This window comes from Rhinatrema bivittatum, chromosome 6 (genome assembly GCF_901001135.1).
Source record: "Rhinatrema bivittatum chromosome 6, aRhiBiv1.1, whole genome shotgun sequence".
Classification (NCBI taxonomy): domain Eukaryota; kingdom Metazoa; phylum Chordata; class Amphibia; order Gymnophiona; family Rhinatrematidae; genus Rhinatrema; species Rhinatrema bivittatum.
The window spans coordinates 51,063,707-51,083,953 of record NC_042620.1 but is presented as its reverse complement, the minus strand read 5'-3'; the positions used below and the strand labels follow the sequence as shown (position 1 = coordinate 51,083,953).

General features: G+C 45.7%; 1 protein-coding gene across 5 annotated transcripts in view; it reads left to right on the top strand.

Moving 5' to 3' along the window:
• ZRANB3 (zinc finger RANBP2-type containing 3) overlaps positions 1–20,247 on the top strand; it is a 593,631-nt gene that overhangs the window by 156,832 nt on the left and 416,552 nt on the right. For all 5 annotated transcript variants that reach the window (XM_029605377.1, XM_029605376.1, XM_029605378.1 and 2 more), the window contains exon 4: positions 3,906–4,084. In XM_029605377.1, coding sequence (XP_029461237.1) covers positions 3,906–4,084 — 179 coding nt within the window. The remainder of the gene's footprint in view (positions 1–3,905; positions 4,085–20,247) is intronic.

The following is a 20,247-nucleotide window of genomic DNA, read 5'->3' as shown; positions in this document are numbered from 1 at the left end:
ATAATTAAGTGAACCTCCATCTTGTCCATGAACTTAAACCACTTACTGAGCAGGCGCGACATTTTATCCTCAATCTGGAAACAAACAAAATCAGAGTTCCATTACGCTCTGGGCAATCAACTCCATGTTGAATTTCTAAACTTTATTGCGATCAGAAGGGCCGATCGCCATAACTAAACAGTCCTTCCCCACGGTGAATGTGACCAGCTATATTATAACCATTTACAACTTATTTATTTATTGTTATTACCTTTTATATACCGACATTCGTGGGTACATCATGCCGGTTTACAATATAACTGAAGGAGGAAAATACAAAAAACCGGGATGGGGGAGGGGAGCAGCTAGAAAGAGAATGGGTGAGAGAAGAGGGGGAAAAAGAGGAAGAGGAGAATAAGAATAGTATCTGATGGAAAAACAACCAAAGAACATAATATGTAACCTTGCAAATTATACACTCAAAAAGGGACTGTGGATAACCTTATACACTGTGGATAACCTCATTCACTATATATAAATTATACACTCCAAAAAGCACTATATACAACAATATACATTATCTTTAACTAGTACATACAGAAGATACTATATATGACATTACAAATTATTTACTTTTATTATTATACTTATTAATGTACTGATGAGCTTTCTCCACAATTTCAAACATTTGAATTCCACCATTCTTCCAAATGCAGTGGTGAGCAGGGTATTGCAATGCAAACTTGATTTTCCACTGTGCCAGCACAGTACATAAAGGGTTAAAGTCCCTCCTCTTCACCAACACAATGGCAGAGTAATCTTGAAACATCCTGATAGATATGTCCTTATATTTCACCTCCTGCATCTTGCAAAATGTATGCATCACTGCCTGCTTATGAGCAAAATTAAGAATTTTTGCCAAAGTGATCAATGGTCTGCTTTCACCCTTTCATATAGCACCAAGCTCGCTCTATTTTCATAATCCCCTGCAGCTCTGGCATATTCAAGGCCTCAGGTATCCAGGCTTCTAAAACTCTGGCAAGATTGGATTTTTTAATATCTTCTGGGAGATCGATCAGCCTAATATTATTTCTGCGGGATCGATTCTCCAAGTCGTCAATCTTTCCTTCCTGGGAGTGTAGCTATTTCTCAAAGTTACTAATTCTACCTTCAGATGCTAGTGTCTCATTCTCAACTACTGTAATTCTCCCCTCCATGTTTTCAAATCGGGAAACATAGTGTTGCGACCGTCGCTGCTCGATGTCCTCACTCCACCCTCTTTACCTCTGTAGCGACTCCCTCTGGGTCTGATGGACAGCTGGCTGCCGCAGCGTCTCCATGCCATTTCCCTCCGGCGCCCCGGACCGGCTCGACGTTGCAGATCAGCCATGTTGCCTGAAGACCTAGGGCGCGCACGCGCACACTCTGATTGAAGTACCAGCAAGAGCGCGAACCTCAGGGGCGTCCCCCTGAGATGTCGTCATCCGCTTCCAATATTTAAAGGTCTCTATTTTCATTATCTAACTGAGTTAGCGAGGGGTTGGGTATGGGAATGTGTCTCACTACCTACAGACTACTCCCCCCAAGCTACTCTGCCTCCTCGGATTTACCAGAGGTACCCGCTCCTCAGGGGCCTCGCTCTTTTTCTTTACTTTCAGATTACAGAAAGGAACTGGTGCTCGCTCCTCGAGGGCCCATGTTCCTGGACACTCTGAAGATTCTCTACTGCTTGGAAGCTATCACTGCTACAAACAATCGTTTGTAGCTCTTTCAGAGTTTTCCCTGGAACCAGGTACTCGCTCCTCAAGGCCTAACCCTTTCCAGCTCCTGAGCTTCCTTGAGACCTTATGTGAGTTTTGTCATCTAGTTCTGTTCATGAACTCTGCCTACTCACTTTCTACAGTTTCTCAACAGCTCAGCCATCCTGGATCACTGTTCCAGTACCTGAGGGACTACAGCCCTGCAGGGCATATCAGCTCACTACTGCCACCTCTGGTGGTTTCAAAAATCTATTTAATAAAAGAACTAATGTGTGTCTGTCTCCATACTCAAGCCTAGCCGGTTGTCCCTCTCGGGATATCCTCCCGGGAGCGTGGTCATCTACTACCGGCCCAGGGATCCACCCACTACTATATCAGATTCATTACAGATTGCTACTCCTTAGCAAGATGATATCTGAGAACATTACAAGATTGCTGACTTCTCCTTCTTAGGAGCCTATAACAACAGATTGCTTCTCCGCATTCTAACTAACAGCAGATTTGCATTGATTGCTAACTTCTAGCTTGTCAGCTAAGCAGACTAATAACAGATTGCTGACTCCTATCTGATTGCTCCTCCCACCAGACAGCAGACTAATAGCACATAGTCCATCATTGTTGATTTTAGGTCAGCAATCTGTTCCCAGATAAAATATAGTTTATCATTTAAAGCAGCTACAACTGCATTAGTTGGTCCAGATATGTCATGGGAGAGAGCCAGTTGTGAGACGCATCCCGTTGTGGTGGCCATTTTTCCTCCCCCTTGCCGGTTTTTTCTTTATCTTTTTTTGCCCCCTTGAATGGCATAATTCCAGGCATTTTTGCATAAATCTGATATGGACATAAATACTCTCACCTGAGATGCTTTAAAATCAGTTCTTAGGCTGGATGAGGTGAGATTACTTTCGATTTGAAGGGGAGGTACCCAGAACTCCGAGAAGTCCATCTTCTCACGCTCACCACATCATGTGACCTCCTTGATTTCCATAATCTTTTTTTCAAAATCACATCCCAGGTCAAGATACCAGGTATGGATCAAATTATTTGAGGTACCCCTTTCACATAGTTCAGATTGGAATGAAATATAGAGCACTGAAATCAAGTGGCGCTCTCTTACCTTACAACAGAGCACTCCCTCTATCCCCTCACATTCTTCCAAAGGTTAAGCTATTGCTTCCATGGGGGACAAGTCCTTATGCAATTGCAGATATAAATATCTGGTATGTGCAGGAACCTGAAATTCCCCTTCAGTTCGGTAAAGATTTTCAATCTCCCATCTGATCACAATTACCCTAAGAATCTCAAATTATTGGTTTCCCAGCATCTGATGTCCGGAGAGAATGTGCATGGGAAAAGATGTGGATTTCACACCAAATTCCTCCCTAGATTGAAGTCACTGTCACATCATTCCCCACACCCATAGTGTGTGAGCTGTAGTGGGGTGGCGCCAGACAAGTAGCTGTATCGTCTAAGCTGCCCTTGGCATATGTAACAGTGACGCCAAACTGCACTCCCTAGTGCAGTTTGGCGTCACTGTTACATACTCCACACACTGTGGAGTATGTGGTTTGCAAATAAAAATACTACTTAAAGAACAACAAAAAAGTGACAGGAGAGTGTTCAACTGTTTCCATAACTTCTAAAACCATATAGCTATAGCTAGATAAGGCGAATATAAATGTCCGGCACAGGGAAAGAACACTGGTAATAATTGCTTTGATGTGTTAATTGATATAGAAAATTTGAAATTCTGAAAATGAAGGACAGGAGTTTCCTGCAAATGTGAAAATAATGTAATAATTGTAGAAGATTCTTATGTCAGTATTGCCAAGGAAACTCAACATTATGAGATTGTAGTTCACACATAGCTGTCAGTCCAATTTAGTCTAGTAATATATTTTGTCCTCTTGAATTCATTGGACTGTGTGTTAGAAAACCAGGAGTGGATCCTCAGTCTCATAATTACAGAAGTTTGGTTGGCAACTCTGCAGACTTGTTAAGCACAATGACCTTATTAAATTGTTCTTGAAATTAAGCCAAGCATTATTTTATGATGATATGAAAACAGATATGGAAGATCTAAATCGTACTGCCCAAGAATATAAAATTGTATTACATACTTTTAACACACTGTAGATTTACTTGAGATTTTTCCCCCTTCTTTAGATGGGCCTTGGGAAGACCATCCAAGCAATTTCAGTAGCTTATTTCTATAAAAACGAATGGCCTCTCCTTATAGTGGTTCCATCATCACTAAAGTATCCTTGGATAGAAGAGATGGAGAAATGGATTCCTGAGCTAGGCCCAGAAGATATCGGTGTCATTGAGTGCAAAACTGACATAGGGTGAGCTAAATATGTGTATTTGCTTGCTTGATTATTTGGGAGAGAGGTAATATATTTTCAAAAGAAAGTTATTGAATTATAATGTTCTAAAGTGAAACACAGAGGGACACTACAACAGTCTTTGTTTTTATGATTCTCACAGGACAAGCAGGATGGTAGTCCTCACATATGGGTGACATCATCAGGATGGAGCCCAATCATGGAAAACTTCTGTCAAAGTTTCCAGAACTTTGACTGGCCCCTACTGGGTATGCCCAGCATGGCACTAACCCTGCAGCCAGCAGGGGTCCCCCTTCAGTCTTCTTTTTTCCGCGTAGCAGTAGCCTCGTGGTTTAGGAGCTCTGAAAAGATTCCTGACAGGAATTTTCCTCACAGAGTTAATTAAACTTAAATTGCCCCACAGGGATCCCTCCTTTAACTTTTCTCAGCCGCGGTACTCCGGTAAGTTTTTACCCGTTTTCTGTCGATTACCGTCGAGTCTGTCCCTCGCGGCCTACTGGCCGTCGACCGTACCGCAGCTCGATTTTTTTCTATGGCCATGGCGTCGGGGTTTCGTCTGTGCCCAGACTGTACTTGCACCATGTCTACCACAGACCCTCATGGAGTCTGTGTACTGTGTTTAGGCCGTGAGCATGATATCCTGACTTGCACCAAATGTGCCCTCATGACACCAAAAGGTCGCAAAGCCAGAATGGAGAAGATGGGACTCCTCTTCCATGCTCACACCCCGACGCCATCCATCGCATCGACGTCATCGGAACCGGCACCATCGAAGTGGCACCAGCATCGACCTCCGTCCGGTGACCGTCCGCCATCGACGTCTTCACGGCCATCGACTCCCGTTACTCCCCCTCAAGATCGAGGGGATCCTAGGGAGAAACATTGCCATTGGCATCGTAAGTCTCGGACCGTCGAGGGAGCAAAATCATCGACCTCGCCACCGTCCGAGCCACTATTGAAGAAGCCCCGTCCAGAAATGGCATCAACCATTCCTGCGACCGGGACATCGAGGCCACCCTCACCCGATTGGGGTTTGGGAGTCGCGATTCCGCCTGTAAAGGTGGTCCCTCCGGTGCCTCCGCCTCCCTCTTCCGTCACGGAGCAGGGGCTGCTTGCTCCAGGTCTCCGGGAAGAACTGGATCAGCTGGTCCAGGAGGCCATCGACAAGGCGATGCAACAGCTCCAGGTTCCACCGGCACCAAGTGGAACCGGCCACCGACCCGATGACAGCAGCGCTGGCACCGCTGCTATCCCGGATGGAGGCGCTCATGCCCGTCCTTCCACCAGTGATTCCCGGGTCTCCAATGGCTCCAGTGCGCTCCCCGTTGACAGCTTCATCGGGAGGAGAAACACTGTTCCGCATTCCTCCTTCGGGAGTATTGCCTCATCCATCGATGCCATTTCGTCCCTCACCACCAATTCATTCATTGGGAGCAATACGCACATCGGCGCCTTCGATACCGGCAGGATGCCTTCCAGGCCGTCCACTGTTCCCCGGCGATTCCTTCGATTTTCTCGGAACCTCAGCCAGGGCCTTCGGGTATCCAACCCCCTTCTCGTCCTACAGGTCAGTCTGCTGATTCTTATGACACCTGGGGTGATGAAACTTCCACAGACACCGATGACTTACCTTCACCTCCCTCTCCTACTGAAGGTAGAAAGCGTTCTCCTCCAGAGGACCTGTCTTTCATTAATTTTGTGAAGGAAATGTCTGAGTTGGTCCCTTTTCAGCTTCAGATGGAGCAGGATGATAGGCACCAGATGATGGAGCTCCTCCAGTTCCTGGATGCCCCTAAAGTGATCACTTCTATTCCCGTTCATCAAGTTCTTCTAGACCTCCTCAAAAAGAATTAGGAAAACCCAGGATCCATTGCTCCAGTCCACAGAAAAGCTGACACTACCTATTCAGTACAGTCAGCCCTTAGCTTTCAAAAATCTCAGCTCGATCACCACTCAGTTGTGGTGGAATCGGCTCAGAAGAAAGCAAAAAGGACGAAGCCTCACTCTTCTACCCCTCCTGTTAAGGAACACAAGTTCCTAGACAATATTGGTCGACGAGTGTTCCAAGGGGCCATACTCATTTCCAGAATTGCTGCTTACCAGCTGTACATGACCCAATACAATAGGGTCATTTTCAAGCAGATACAGGACTTCTCTGAAACCCTGCCTGAACAATTCCAACAACAGCTTCAAATCCTTGTCAACAAGGGGTTTGAAGCAGGAAAGCATGAGATAAGAACAGCTTACAATATCTTTGACACCTCTACTAGAGTGTCTGCAGCTGCCATTTCGGCAAGACAATGGGCCTGGCTCAAATCCTCTGACTTTCGGCCAGAAGTACAAGACAGGCTATCTGACCTACCATGTGTAGGAGACAATCTGTTCGGTGAACAGATCCAGCAAATAGTGGCTGAATTAAAGGACCATCATGAGACCCTTAAACAGCTCTCATCGATACCTTCCGACTTCCCCTCAAGACAGCCCTTTAGGAAGGACTCTAAGAAGTCATTCTTCCGTCCAAGGAAGTACTATCCTCAATCACCAAGGTCCCGAACTACGAGACCTTCTCAAAAACCTCAGCCTCACCAGCCCCGAAAGCAAGAGCCGCAAGTAGCTCCCCAGCCGGGGCTTGCTTCAGGTTTTTTACTTTCTCTTGGAGAGCAGCAGCCTGATTCCTCTGCCAAGCATACCAGTGGGAGGTCGATTGTGCCATTTTCATAGCATATGGCAATCAATCACAACCGACTAATGGGTGCTAGCAATCATTGCTCAGGGTTACCACCTAAACTTTCTTGCTCTTCCACCGGACTCACCACCTCTGCAAGCATGGAGAATATCCGACCATTCTGTCCTTCTGGAGCAGGAGGTTTCCCTTCTTCTCCAGTTAAGAGCAATAGAACCCTTCCCACTCTCACAGCAAGGCCTAGGGTTCTATTCCCAGTACTTTTTGATCCCCAAAAAATCCGGGGGAGTTTGTCCAATTCTGGACCTACGTGCTCTCAACAAGTACCTACAGCGAGAAAAGTTCAAGATGGTAACCTTGGGCTCACTTCTACCACTTCGGCAAAGAGGAGACTGGCTCTGCTCTCTGGACCTTCAGGACGCATACACACATATTGTGATAACTCCAGCTCATCGCAAGTACCTCAGGTTTTTAGTAGGCCCAAAGCACTATCAATACCGCGTGCTTCCGTTTGGCCTAGCATCGGCACCAAGAGTCTTTACCAAATGTCTCGTGGTTGTCGCAGCTTTTCTCAGGAGAGAAGGTGTTCACGTCTACCCCTAACTGGACAACTGGTTAATCAGGGCTCCAACCCAGCAAGCCACTCGGTCGCCCCTCAATTTGACTCTACACACTCTAATTTCTCTAGGATTTCTCGTCAATTACGAAAAATCCTATTTAGTCCCATCTCAAACCTTGTCGTTCATTGGGGCAGACTTGGACACCTTGCAGGCAAAAGTCTTTCTCCCTCAACAACGAGCACTAACCCTAGCGTCTCTCGATCACCAGTTGCAGTCTCGGCATACAGCAACAGCTCGCCAATTCCTCGTCCTTTTAGGACACATGGCGTCCTCACTCCATGTCACACCAATGGCCCTCCTGGCCATGAGACTCATGCATTGAACTCTGAGGTCACAATGGATTCAAGCTGTTCAGCCTCTGTCGACCATTGCCCACATCACCGACTCACTCTGTCTGTCTCTCGCCTGGTGGGCAAATCTCAACAATCTTCTCCAGGGTCTGCCCTTTCAAGTGCCAGATCCTCAACTCATTCTCACCACCGACGCTTCCAACCTCGGGTGGGGAGCCCATGTGGAAAATCTACAGACGCAAGGGTCTTGGTCTCCAGAGGAAGCCAAACATCAAATAAACTTCCTAGAACTTCGAGCAATGTGATATGCTCTCAGGGCTTTTCAGGAACGCCTGACAAATCACGTCATCCTGATTCAGACGGACAACCAGGTGGCCATGTGGTACATCAACAAGCAGGGAGGCACAGGCTCCTTCCTTCTGTATCAGGAAGCTGCGCAGATTTGGGCGGAAGCGCTCTCCCACTCGATGTACCTCAGGGCCACTTACTTGCCGGGAGTGGAAAATGTCTTGGCAGACAAACTGAGTCGTGTCTGCCAGCCACACGAGTGGTCTCTAAACCCCTTGGTAGCGACTTCAATTTTTCGCCAATGGAGATACCCCCAGACAGACTTCTTTGCGTCCCCTCAGAACCACAAAGTGGACAACTACTGCTCCCTCATTCGGAGCGAGCGCTCTCAGCCCAGAGATGCATTCTCCCTCTCGTGGGCAACTGGTCTGCTCTATGCGTTCCCTCCACTTCCTCTTCTTTCGAAGACTCTCGTGAAGCTACGTCAGGATAAGGGAACCATGATCCTAATAGCACCTCACTGGACACGCCAAGTGTGGTTTCCTATACTCCAGGATCTCTCCATCCGCAGGCACATTCCCTTGGGAATAGACCCGCATCTGATCACTCAAAACAACGGATGCCTACGCCATCCCAATCTTCGGGCCTTGTCCCTGATGGCATGGATGTTGAAAGGTTAATCCTTCAATCACTTAACCTTTCAGATTCAGTTTCTAGTGTCCTGATTGTTTCGCCAAAGCCTTCCACAAGAAAATTTTATTCCTGTAAATGGACAATTTTCTCAGTGGAAGGGAGTGGACAGTGGAGTGCCTCAGGGATCTGTATTGGGACCCTTACTTTTCAATATATTTATAAATGATCTGGAAAGAAATACGACGAGTGAGATAATCAAATTTGCAGATGACACAAAATTGTTCAGAGTAGTTAAATCACAAGCAGATTGTGATAAATTGCAGGAAGACCTTGTGAGACTGCAAAATTGGGCATCCAAATGGCAGATGAAATTTAATGTGGATAAGTGCAAGGTGATGCATATAGGGAAAAATAACCCATGCTATAATTACACAATGTTGGGTTCCATATTAGGTGCTACAACCCAAGAAAGAGATCTAGGTGTCATAGTGGATAACACATTGAAATCATCGGTTCAGTGTGCTGCGGCAGTCAAAAAAGCAAACAGAATGTTGGGAATTATTAGAAAGGGAATGGTGAATAAAACGGAAAATGTCATAATGCCTCTGTATCGCTCCATGGTGAGACCGCACCTTGAATACTGTGTACAATTCTGGTCGCCGCATTTCAAAAAAGATATAATTGCGATGGAGCAGGTACAGAGAAGGGCTACCAAAATGATAAGGGGAATGGAACAACTCCCCTATGAGGAAAGACTAAAGAGGTTAGGGCTTTTTAGCTTGGAGAAGAGACGTCTGAGTGGGGATATGATAGAGATGTTTAAAATCATGAGAGGTCTAGAACGGGTAGATTTGAATCCGTTATTTACTCTTTCGGATAGTAGAAAGACTAGGGGGCATTCCATGAAGTTAGCATGGAGCACATTTAAAACTAATCGGAGAAAGTTCTTTTTTACTCAACGCATAATTAAACTCTGGAATTTGTTGCCAGAGGATGTGGTTAGTGCAGTTAGTATAGCTGTGTTTAAAAAAGGATTGGATAAGTTCTTGGAGGAGAAGTCCATTACCTGCTATTAAGTTCACTTAGAGAATAGCCACTGCCATTAGCAATGGTAACATGGAATAGACTTAGTTTTTGGGTACTTGCCAGGTTCTTATGGCCTGGATTGGCCACTGTTGGAAACAGGATGCTGGGCTTGATGGACCCTTGGTCAGACCCAGTATGGCATTTTCTTATGTTCTTATGTTCTTAGGTACACATCATGGTGCACTTCGCCGTCCCTTGATCCCTTTTCCTGTCCAATCCCAAGGTTTTTGGACTATCTCTGGCATTTGTCAGAGTCAGGTTTAAAGACATCTTCAATCAGAATGCATGTCAGTGCGGTAGCCGCCTTCCATAAAGGTGTCGGGGATATTCCTATATCAGTACAACCCCTCGTAACACGCTTTTTAAAGGGCTTTCTCCATGTCAAGCCACCTTTACGTCCTCCGGCCCCTTCTTGGGACCTTAATCTGGTTCTTGGTCGGCTCATGAAACCACCATTCGAGCCTCTTCACTCCTGTGACCTAAAAATATCTCACATGGAAAGTGATTTTCCTTTTGGCTATCACTTCAGCTCTCAGGGTTAGTGAGTTACAGGCCCTAGTTACCTATCCGCCTTACACTAAACTCCTGCAGGACCGGGCGGTACTCCGCACTCGCCCTAAATGTTTACCTAAGGTAGTTTCGGAGTTTCACATTAATCAATCCATCATACTACCCACCTTCTTTCCCAGGCCCTATTCCAGTCCAGGGGAACAGGCTCTGCATACCCTTGACTGTAAACGAGCTCTAGCGTTCTACCTAGACCATACAGTTGCCCACAGGAAGAGTACTCAGTTATTCGTCTCTTTCCATCCCAATAAATTAGGACAACCTGTGGGTAAGCAGACTCTCTCCTCCTGGTTGGCAGACTGCATATCTCTTTGCTATCAGCAAGCAGGCATTCCTTTTCAAGACCGTGTCAAAGTACACTCTGTGAGGGCCATGGTGACTTCAGTAGCACACCTACGATCGGTGCCGCTTCCTGACATTTGCAGGGCTGCCACCTGGAGTTCTCGCCACACCTTCGCAGCCCTCTACTGCTTGGACAAAGCCGGAAGACAGGATTCCATCTGTCCTGCGTAACTTATTTCCAACGTGACGTACCTACACCCTTCCGCCTGCCCGGAGGGGTTCAGGATGCCCTCTACCAAGTTCCACCCCAGTTGTTGTGCCTGTTGCACGCCGTTGGGTACATTTGGTGCATATTCGGACATCCTCAGCTCGGTACTCACCCATATGTGAGGACTACCATCCTGCTTGTCCTGTGAGAAAGCAAATGTTGCTTACCTGTAACAGGTGTTCTCACAGGACAGCAGGATGTTAGTCCTCATGAAACCCGCCTGCCGCCCCGCGGTGTTGGGTTCGTAACGTTTTGTTATTTTATTTTTCGGCACTGCCTGTAGCTTTCAAATAAGACTGAAGGGGGACCCCTGCTGGCTGCAGGGTTAGTGCCATGCTGAGCATGCCCAGTAGGGGCCAGTCAAATTCTGGAAACTTTGACAGAAGTTTTCTGTGATTGGGCTTCATCTTGATGATGTCACCCATATGTGAGGACTAACATCCTGCTGGCCTGTGAGAACACCTGTTACAGGTAAGCAACATTTGCTTATTCATTCCTTGGTCATATATGTATATGAGGCTGTGCTGTGAATAGACCAAATTTGACAACATGAAAAAATATTTTGCGTTCAGCAGTCAATGTGCATTAGTCTATTGACTATTGACTTAACCAGGTTTTCCATTTCTCCTGTCTAGGTAAAACATTTTAATTATTCAAACTATGGACTGAACTATATAGTTTTCCATATTGTTATTTGAGAAAACTTCAGGAATACATTATTAAAAATAAATTTTAAAATGTATATAGTAGGTACCCCACAGCTATAATATTTTTCCCATTTTAGAAACAATGTACCATTCAGTCACTTAAAACACAAATAGCTAAAGACATTTTAAAAGATATTTTTCATTTTTTCTGAATTAATCTTATTACAAAAAATAAGAAATCAGCTTAACGGAGAAAGGATGAAAGCTTGTGATAATTTGTTAATTTTTGTAGATTGTGGCATGTATACGTGCTTCCTATTATAAGGCCCTGTTTATTATTGTGAAATAAATAAATTAAAGACTTTGCCTATAGACATAAGTGGGAGAAAACCTGTAGTAAATAAGCCCCTTAATGAGCTACCAACTTAGCATAAGCCTCCATGATTAAGCACATAAACATAAAAAATACTATACATGTTTTAATATTTTTAATGCGTCATTTCTTATATTTATTTATATATTCATATATTGATTTGTTTTAGTTGCCCCTGAGGCAGCTCTACGAGCGAAACTCGGCCAGAGTCGGGCACATAATAAAGGGCTTTGTGTGATCATCCGATTCCTATTGTTTGTACATAAAAAAATACTATGCTGGGTCAGACCATTAAGCCCTGCATCCTGTCTTAACCTGGAAGTGAACACTGATTGGCTGAGGGGGGTAAGTGGGTGGAACTTAACCCGAAAGTTGACATGGCCCCCTGTCAAAACAAAATTTGACAATGTGTGTACCCTATATACCACTTATACCCATAAACTCCCTAAAAACAAAACAGAAGAACAGCTATCCTTGAGCCATGATAAGGCATAGGCCTTTAAACCAGGGTTTAAAGCACAGATTTGTGTTAACTGGAAATCCACGTTTGATTCTTTTTTTACCACTCTGTAGTCTTGTTGTAAATCACTTAACACTTATTTACTGAGATAGTCCTTATCTTGTCAGCAGTTCTCAGTCTTTAACATAACTATTTAACTGCAGACATTCTGGAGATCTAAACAAGGATTTGTTCTTCAGCAGGTGGTGGTGTAATTTAATTTTGTAATAGAGGAGATAGCCCATTATAATATAGTAAATGAATTCAGATAAAGATGAAAATAATCTATTCAGTCAATTGAGAATTATCCACTTTGGATAGATGCATAATGCATTCCAAAATTCAACACTACACCAAATCCTCTCTCCCATGTCTTTTGCTTTACTTCTCAAGCTGTTTCTTTTCTCTGCTTACAAGTGTATTAATTTGTTTAATAGTAAGAATTTGTCAAATTCGATCAAGTGTGTGTCTGCTATTATACAAAAACACAGATATCTATATGCATAATTATCTATTTTGAGAGGCACAAGCCGCATAGAGGGAAATAAGAGAGAAAATGTTCCCAAATTCAGTGAAGATCTGATGAAGTTCTCTTATTGAAATAGCATTGTCTTGATGTGATACAAGAATTTTACCAAGCGGTACCTGGTATGATGGGGCTATGCCTAGATTTCTTAAATACCTTTGAAGAGGAATATAAAGGGAAGGGAGATTTGTAACCTTGAATTTAGATGCAGAATGAGGTGAACTTTTTTCTCTTAGGGCCAAGCAGGATAGTAGTCCCCACAGATGAGTGACATCAGATGGAGCCCTGCACGAAAAGCTTTTGTCAAAGTTTCTAGAACTTTGACTGGCACTCTGAGCATGCCCAGTATGCCACTATCCACACATCTACGCGAGGGTCCCCCTTCAGTATCTTTATTTCCGCGGTGTTAGTTGCCTCGCGATGGTTAAGCTCTGATAGTATTTTTTCTTCAACTTTCTTACCTGGGTTTCCGGTGTTTTCAGCGTCAAGTCCCTCTTCTCCAGTCGGTGTCCCTCCGGCAGCATGGTAGGGTTGCTTTTCCCTTTCATTGTTGTCGATTCCTGGCATGTCGCTTCTTGGTGGCTGCTGGCCATCAACCACTTGCCGGCTATTTTTCATGGCATTGTCCAGTTTTTGACGATGCCTCCAGTGCCCGCGGACCATGTCGATTACCGATCCACACAAGGTTTGCATCCTCTGCCTGGGGGCATCACACAACATTCGTAGGTGTCAACTTTATGGTCAGATAACCCTCAAGAGTCGTCGTGCCCATCTGGATAAGATGGAGAAACTCTTTGACCCCAAAAAATCTGCTCCATCAACTTCAGCATCGGAGGCTTCAATATCTACGGGCTGGGGGGAACCGCTGGTCGCACTGTCCCTATCCATGCCCCCTGCAGGTTCGTCCAGGGAGAGAGGAGCCGGTGATAGTCCATCTCTGGTGTCGATGCTCTTGAACGTATCGAGCTCTTCAGCTTACTCTTCTCCAGGGAAAGACCGGGCCGAGCATTGCGAAAAGTCCCACAAGCACAGTTACCAGTCACTGTCGGCGCATTTCTCCGGAACTGGTGCAGCACTGGCGGCCACCATGTCGCCACCGAAGCAACTGACTAGCAATCCAATCCTGGGCCTCTCTAGGCGCGCGCTACCGGCCCTTCCTTTAAAGGGCCAATGGTGGGAACTCTAGGTTCGTCCCAGGCTGATGACATCACTGACCCAGGATATTTAAGCCTCACCTCTAACCACCACTAACCGACTTGGCAACGAGTTCCTTGGTTCCTCCTTGGTGCCATATTCTCTCCACGGACCAGTTGTTCCTGCCGTCGGATTTCTACACTGCTTCTCCCGGGTTCCTGCCTCTGCGCTTCCCGCTTTGCGGGTCATGGCTCAGCGCTGCTCCAGCTGGACTCTCTCTCAGCGCGTCCCACTCCTCGGGGCCAGGGTCAGCGTAACCTTACCCGGACTCTCTCTCAGTGCCTCCCGCTTCGTGGGCCCTGGCTCAGCGCTACTCCATCTGGACTCTCCCTCAAGTGCTTCCCGCTCCATGGGGCCAGACTCAGCGCTACTGTACTTCTGAGTCTCAACCACTATGCCCGCTGCTCCTTGGGACCTCCACGGCACTTCTCCTTGAGGACTTTACTGCAGTGCCTTTTCTCTTCAAGAGTTGGCTCAGCACAGTGCTCCACCAGACTGTGTCTCAGTGCCCCGCTCCTTGGGGTTCTCCGGTGCGCTGCTACTACAGAAGGTGCTGTTACTGGCTTGCCGTGTCCCAGGCAGTGCCCCTGTGCTGCTAAACTCCAGGCATCTACTACAGCAGGTTCCCCGCTCTAGCCCATATCCAACGTACTCCAGTTCGTGTGTCTACATCTGCATCTCCTCTCCTCGAGATCACTCCCACATGGTTCTGCTCTACTCCCTTCAGAGCTGCAGTGACCTTGCACTCCCTGAGATTCTTTCTCCCTCCGAGAGTGTTCCTGTCTCAAACTATGCCTAATCTCTCAGACACTCTCTGCACTCACTCGCCTACCCCCTCTCCGAGACCAGCCACACAGGGGCGTTCCTAAGTCCTACCGGCCCCAGCACCCAAGGGTTCAACCTGCGGGGAACGAGGGTTGGCACAGGTGAAGTTACAGCTTGTCTCTGTTCCCGGCCAGCCTCGCCTCCCGACGGTGGGGACCTGTGGGACCCAACCCCTCAGGTACCAACAACCCCACCTTTGGCCAAGGGTCCACAATTCCTAACAGGAAGCCTTTCACCAGGAAGTCTTATCGACTGAAGTGGAGAAATTTCTCCGTCTGGTGCGAGAGTCATGGCTTAGATCCATTCACCTGCCCCCCCTCTGTAGTTGCTGGACTATTTGTGGCACCTCTCTGAGGCTGGGCTGAAAACCACCTTGGTCAGGGTCCACTTGAGCGCCGTCTGTGCTTAACATCAGGGTGTTGCTGGCACGCCCATCTCTGTGCAACCCAGAGTAGGATGGTTTATGTGGGGCCTGCTTCAACTGAAGCACCCCCCCCCCCCCAAGTCTCCTGTTGTGTCTTGGGATCTCAGCGTGGTGTTGGCTCGGCTCATGCCTATGTGCGCCTGCAATCTGAATTTCCTCTCTTGGAAGGTCCTCTTCCTGGTGGTGGTCACTTCAGCTCGCAGGGTTAGTGAGCTTCAGGCCTTGGTTACATATCCATCATACACAAAATTCTTTCAGGATAGAATGGGCCTGCGAACACATCCCAAGTTCCTGCCTAAGTTGGTGACTGATTTTCACCTCATTCAGTCCACCTTTTTTCCAAGGCCCCATTCACCCAAAGGAAAATGGGCTCTTCAACATTGGATTGCAAGAGGGCTTTAGCTTTCTTTTTAGAATGCAAATCAGGCCACAGACAATCCATTCAACTCTTCATATCTTTTGACAAGAATATATTGGGAGTTGTGGTGGGCAATCAAACTCAGTGCAATTGGCTAGTGGATTCTATCTCCTTCTGCTATGCACAAATGGGCCTTCAGCTTGCAGGCCAGGTTAAAGCTTACTCTGTGAGGGCTATGGCTGCGTCAGCTCACTTGCAGTCAGGTCAGTTCCTGTCGCCAAAATCTGCAGGGCTGTGACTTGGAGTTCTCTACACATGTTCACTGCCTACTACTGATTGGACAAGGATGGTCGACAAGACTGTAACTTCAGCCAATCTGTTCTTCGCAACCTATTCCAGGCTTAAACCCAACTCTTGTGAATTATATGTTTCGAGACTGAAGGGGGACCATGTGTGGATGTGCGGATAGTGGCATGCTCAGTGTGCCAATCCAAGTTCTAGAAACTTTGACAAAAGTTTTCCGTGCCGGGCTCCATCTGATGATATTACCCATCTGTGAGGACTAACATCCTGCTGACCTAGGAGAACACCTGTTACAGGTAAGCAACTCTGCTTTCTTTTTGAAAAACCTCATAATGCCTTTCTGTTGACTGTTAAATATACTGATATAATATAATAAATTATTAATATATAATAGATTACTGCATGCCATCCTCCTGGGCCTCCCAGCATCCACTCTAAGACTGATCCAGCTCCTACAAAACGCAGCAGCAAGATCATTCACAAACAGCAAAACAATGGAACATATCACACCAATCCTCAAAGAGCCACACTGGTTACCCATCTCGCACAGAATCCAATACAAAGCCTTAACCCTCATTCATAAAACACTATACAATAACAAAACATACTGGCTAAATGCCACAATACACTTCCATATTGCTCAAAGGAACCTACGCTCTACAAATATCAGGCTTCTCTCAATTCCCTCTCCAAAACTAGCTCACCTGAACACAGTCAGGTAACGTGCTTTATCATTGGCAGGTCCAACCCTTTGAAACAACCTCCCAATAGAATTAAGAATGGACTCCATGATACAAACATTCAAAAAAAAAACCTAAAGACATGGCTCTTTCAAAAAGCCTTTGCAACAATACCATAATGCCTAACAGCTACTAAAATTCTTATAATATAATTTCTACCCACTTGAAACCAATATTAAACCACCAAACTCAACAAAATGTAATTGTACCTACAAAGTTACTGTCATATTTATATGTCTATTTTAGATGGAAATGTTTTATTATGGCATGTTTTCTCTTCTCTCATGTATACTGTTAATTTTGTGAAATTTTGATATCAAGTCTCAGTTTGAGCAATATCGTTAAACTCTGTAAACAGCCTCATTTGTTTTTTGTAAACAGCCTCATTTGTTTGTTGTAAACCGATGTGATATCTTAGCGTGAATGTCAGTATATAAAAATAAATAAATACCTGTGATTTAGTAAATGTTTGCAATCCCCAAGAGCTCACGAAATTGGATGTGGTTTTCCATTGGTTTAAATTTAAGCATTACTTTCTAATTTAGGCACTAATTTCTAATCTAAACCTTTTCTCAACTTGGCTATTAAGTAAAGAAGCAATTTGAGACAAAATGTTTTTTTAATGAAAATATTTCCCAGACCAATTTATGGAGTAACCTAACAGCTAGCAGTAACTATTTGTTTTTGCATCACATCACTAAACAGATTTACCTAGAAACCCTGAATCAAGTTATCTAATGTAAATTGAATATTAATGCTGTGAAAATAAGGATGTTTTCAAAATCAAATGTACTTAAGCATAAATATGATGAAAAAAATAGTACTCTGCTTATATTGAATTAGATGTAGATTAAACAACAAAGTTTTGTGATCTTCGTGATTAATTAGATAGATGATATTTGAAGAATGCTTAAGAACTCTTACTAGGCACTACCAGCCATACCAGCTTTCAAATTGCCTTATGTATATAATCATAGGTCTATGGTTTGCTCCCTTTAATTTTTTTGTGTATTTTATTTATTGCATATTAAGAAACAGTTTTTTAACCTTGAATGCAACTATCTTATTGTCTGTATTTAAACTTCCCTTGGTTTTGTTTAGCTTTGTCTTATGTATCAGCTCCCATATTTTTTTAATATGCACAAGATAAAATAATAGTATTAGTAAGAGCAAGTCTATCTGCTGTCGGCGTAGGCCTAGTAGGTGCGCCTGCTGTTATGTTCTGGTATGGTTATGGACCCTGGATCGTGGTGAGAGCTGACTCCACCCACAGGGAGGAGCCCTGTGGGGGACTCACCACGATAGGCGTGGCCTCAGCTGAGACGGACACAGTTAGTAACGGGACTTTATTAGACTGGAACCTAGGTGAAGTACCCACCGAGTGGGAAGAAAGACACAGTCCAGAGTAGTAAGATGGCTCAGTGATGATATCCCCGGTAGTGGCCCACGGAGCGGGGTACGCCATCTCCTCCTCCAGATGAACACTTCTCATGGGTATATCCGGTAGTGGCCCACAGCGAGGGATACGCCGAGAATCAGCACTGATGTTGGTAAGAGAAGTGGAGGAGGTTAGAGCAGAATAGATGAGGGTACTCACTCCAAAGTGTAGAAGCCGGTATGCTGAGGCGAGCACGGTAGTAGCCCGAGGCATGGGGTACACTGGAGGTTCCGTCAGCAAGATAGTAGCAAATGAGTAGCGTACTCAGAAGGCTGGGTCCCAATATCAGTAGATGGATTCTTCAGGCAGGAAGGCCCTCCGAGGAGCAGATAGCCAGAATGCAACAAGGCCCCCGAGGAGCGGGTACCTAAAGCGTTCAAGACCCGGAGTGCAGGAACGAGTTCAGAATAGCGAATAGCGAAGCGTTTCTAAGTGGAGTGGAATTCAGCAGGAAGGAAGTTCTTGCTAACTCGTAGGAAGCAAAGTCCGAATAGCTTAAATACACTGGCGGGTGATGTCATGCGGAGGGGACGCCCCTGAGGTTCCCACCATGACGTGTTTAAGAGAGGGCTTGGTGCGCATGTGCCCTAATTCAAGATGGCGGACAGGATCGCCCACGCCATCCCGGGAAAGGCGGCGTTTGCAGGCGGAGACTGCCATTCTACCAAGAATTGCTGATGCAGGGAAAAAAGAGGTGAGCATCAGAGGTCGCAGCCGTCTGCGACTGGGCGCAACACCTGCTAGGCTGCATCAACCACGCCACAACCCAAGGGCTCACAGTCATGATAATTTGCTGAGGCCATGAGCTCGGTGGACTCGTCCCCGGCTCAGGCTATCTCAAGCTTGGCTTCCCAGGTCCAGCAGCAGCAAGACCAGCTCTACCAGTGATCAGCATATTACGAGGCCTTGCAATCTCATGATCCAGGAAGCCAAAATGCTCATATTTACACCATCTACGCAGCTATACATTTATCTCCAGAATGCAAACTTCCCTGCATGGGTCTTTATCCTTAACTGGGAGGGTTAAGGAGAATTCCACCTGTGCACCTATCTGATTTACCCTCTCTCCCATAGCCATGAAGACACTTTTAATGCAATCTTTTTGGTACCTCACAGTATCATTCGAACCAACGTGGATAAGCAACATTGGATGATGATCAGTAGGCTTGAGGATTCTTGGCAATCTCTCCTTAATATCTTGGATTTTGGCGCCCGGCAGACAGCACACTTCCTGAGACAACATATCTGGGGTTGACAGATGGATGCCTCTGTGCCCCTCAGATGCGGGTCTCCAACAACCACTACACTCTGCCTCCTAGGTACACTGATTGTTGTGCCCGCAGCTTTGGGATTTAAATGCCCTGGTTCTTCCCCATCATGGGATGACATCTCCTCCTCTTCCAGGGCTGGATACCAGTTCTTCAGTTCAAGGGAAATTGGTGTGGGGTCTAGTAACCATAGAAATCTGCGTCCAGCTGTCATCTTGTGGACCAGTTTCACCTTCCACTGTGCTTGAATTTTCTATCTTAGATGCCTTGGTAAGCATTTCATCAATGTAGTCCTCATTCTCCCAGATCCTTCTTAGTCTCGCCACTTCCTCTGAGTTCTGCCACCTCTTTCCTGAGGGAGTTGATCTGCAGATATCCTTCACATTGAACCAGTTCCTCACTGTGGATCAGGACATCTGTCTGGACAGCAGTAGAACAAGTAACAGTGGCAACATGTTTGGTGATATATTTCCTGGTCATCCTTCAGTTGCTGGTAGCTTCTGGTACCTATTTGAAAGAAATGAGAGAGCGACTTTTTTGACTTTTGTTTCGAATTAAACTCCTGCTGAATAAAACCTGTAGTAAATTTACAGTAAGGAGTTGTGAGGCATGCGCTTCCCGTTGTCTTCTGCTGCAAGTCGTGTGGGGCCCCTGGAAGCTGGAGCTGTGGAACCTGAAGTTTGGATGGATTTGCGGTGACCTCTGGAGTCCTCTCCTTGGGGACTCTGGGTAGGAAAAGCAGATGAGCCTTTCGGTCCTCTTCTGCTGCAAGGGGTGCGGAATCTCTGTAAGCTGGGGCTGTGGAGCCTGAAGCTTAGATTCACTCCCGGTGACCTCTGGAGTCCTCTCCC